The sequence below is a fragment of the Microtus ochrogaster genome, unplaced genomic scaffold (genome assembly GCF_000317375.1).
Source record: "Microtus ochrogaster isolate Prairie Vole_2 unplaced genomic scaffold, MicOch1.0 UNK4, whole genome shotgun sequence".
NCBI lineage: Eukaryota > Metazoa > Chordata > Mammalia > Rodentia > Cricetidae > Microtus > Microtus ochrogaster.
Window position 1 is genome coordinate 17,735,139 of NW_004949102.1, and position 966 is coordinate 17,736,104.

The 966-nt window shown below is 47.7% G+C and overlaps 1 protein-coding gene across 1 annotated transcript in view; it reads left to right on the forward strand.

Annotated features, from left to right (window-relative positions):
- The window catches only part of Mgam (maltase-glucoamylase), a 109,348-nt gene that overhangs the window by 97,503 nt on the left and 10,879 nt on the right, over nt 1-966 (forward strand). Inside the window, exons 58-60 of the mRNA XM_026788554.1 lie at nt 251-389; nt 619-752; nt 884-938. Of these exons, the coding sequence (XP_026644355.1) occupies nt 251-389; nt 619-752; nt 884-938 (328 nt within the window). The remainder of the gene's footprint in view (nt 1-250; nt 390-618; nt 753-883; nt 939-966) is intronic.

The window sequence follows — 966 nt, forward strand, 5'->3', positions numbered from 1 at the left end:
CAGCTTGTACTAGAACCTGCCCCATAGTGAATACTTGACAACCTGTATTCTTCTCCCACCTCCATTTTATTCAGTGATTTGATACTGAAAATGCCTTCAGTCACTTTACTATGAGAAAAGTTTCTTGTTCTTATGCTCATAGGAAGGGGGTGGTATTCAGGCAAAGGTCTTTAGTCTTAGTGTCTACTGAAAAGAAGTCAAGAAATAAAAGTCAAGACTGATCTTCACTGATGTTTCATTATTCCCTCAGATTTGGAAGCCAGGGACAGGGGCCTGAGCAGCAAGACCCTGTGCATGGAAAGCGAGCAGATCCTTCCAGATGGCTCCCAGGTCCGGCACTACGATGTGCACAACCTGTACGGGTGGTCCCAGACCAGACCCACCTACGAGTGAGTGATCCTCTGCTTTCTCCAGCTGATGGCACTGTAGGGACAGTCAGTGATGGTTTGTCTTCTATTTTCTATACTAAGGGCTGAAAAGTAATCTATAACTATAACTGTGTAGAGATTTGTATTTATTAAGCAAACATTCTATGAGCATGTGCCCACACACTGTGATTGATTATAATTGGAAGGAAGATTTAAACAAGGTACCATCACTTCTTGTTTCCCCAACCAGAGCTGTGCAGGAGGTAACACGAGAGAGAGGGATCGTCATCACCCGCTCGACATACCCCACTTCTGGACGATGGGCAGGACACTGGCTGGGAGATAACACAGCTGCTTGGGACCAGCTGAAGAAATCCATCATTGGTGTGTGGGTTATGCCCAGGGCCCTCTTCTGCCTGTGGGTGGACTGGGGGAGTGAGTAGGATCCTTGGTGTAAGGGGAGGAGGAGGCAGAGAATGATGCTTGTCCTGATCCTGCTGCGTCTCTCCTTGCAGGCATGATGGAGTTCAGTCTCTTTGGCATCTCCTATGTAAGTGCTCTTGCATGCTCCTCCTCCCTAGGAAGATGGCAGCATCCC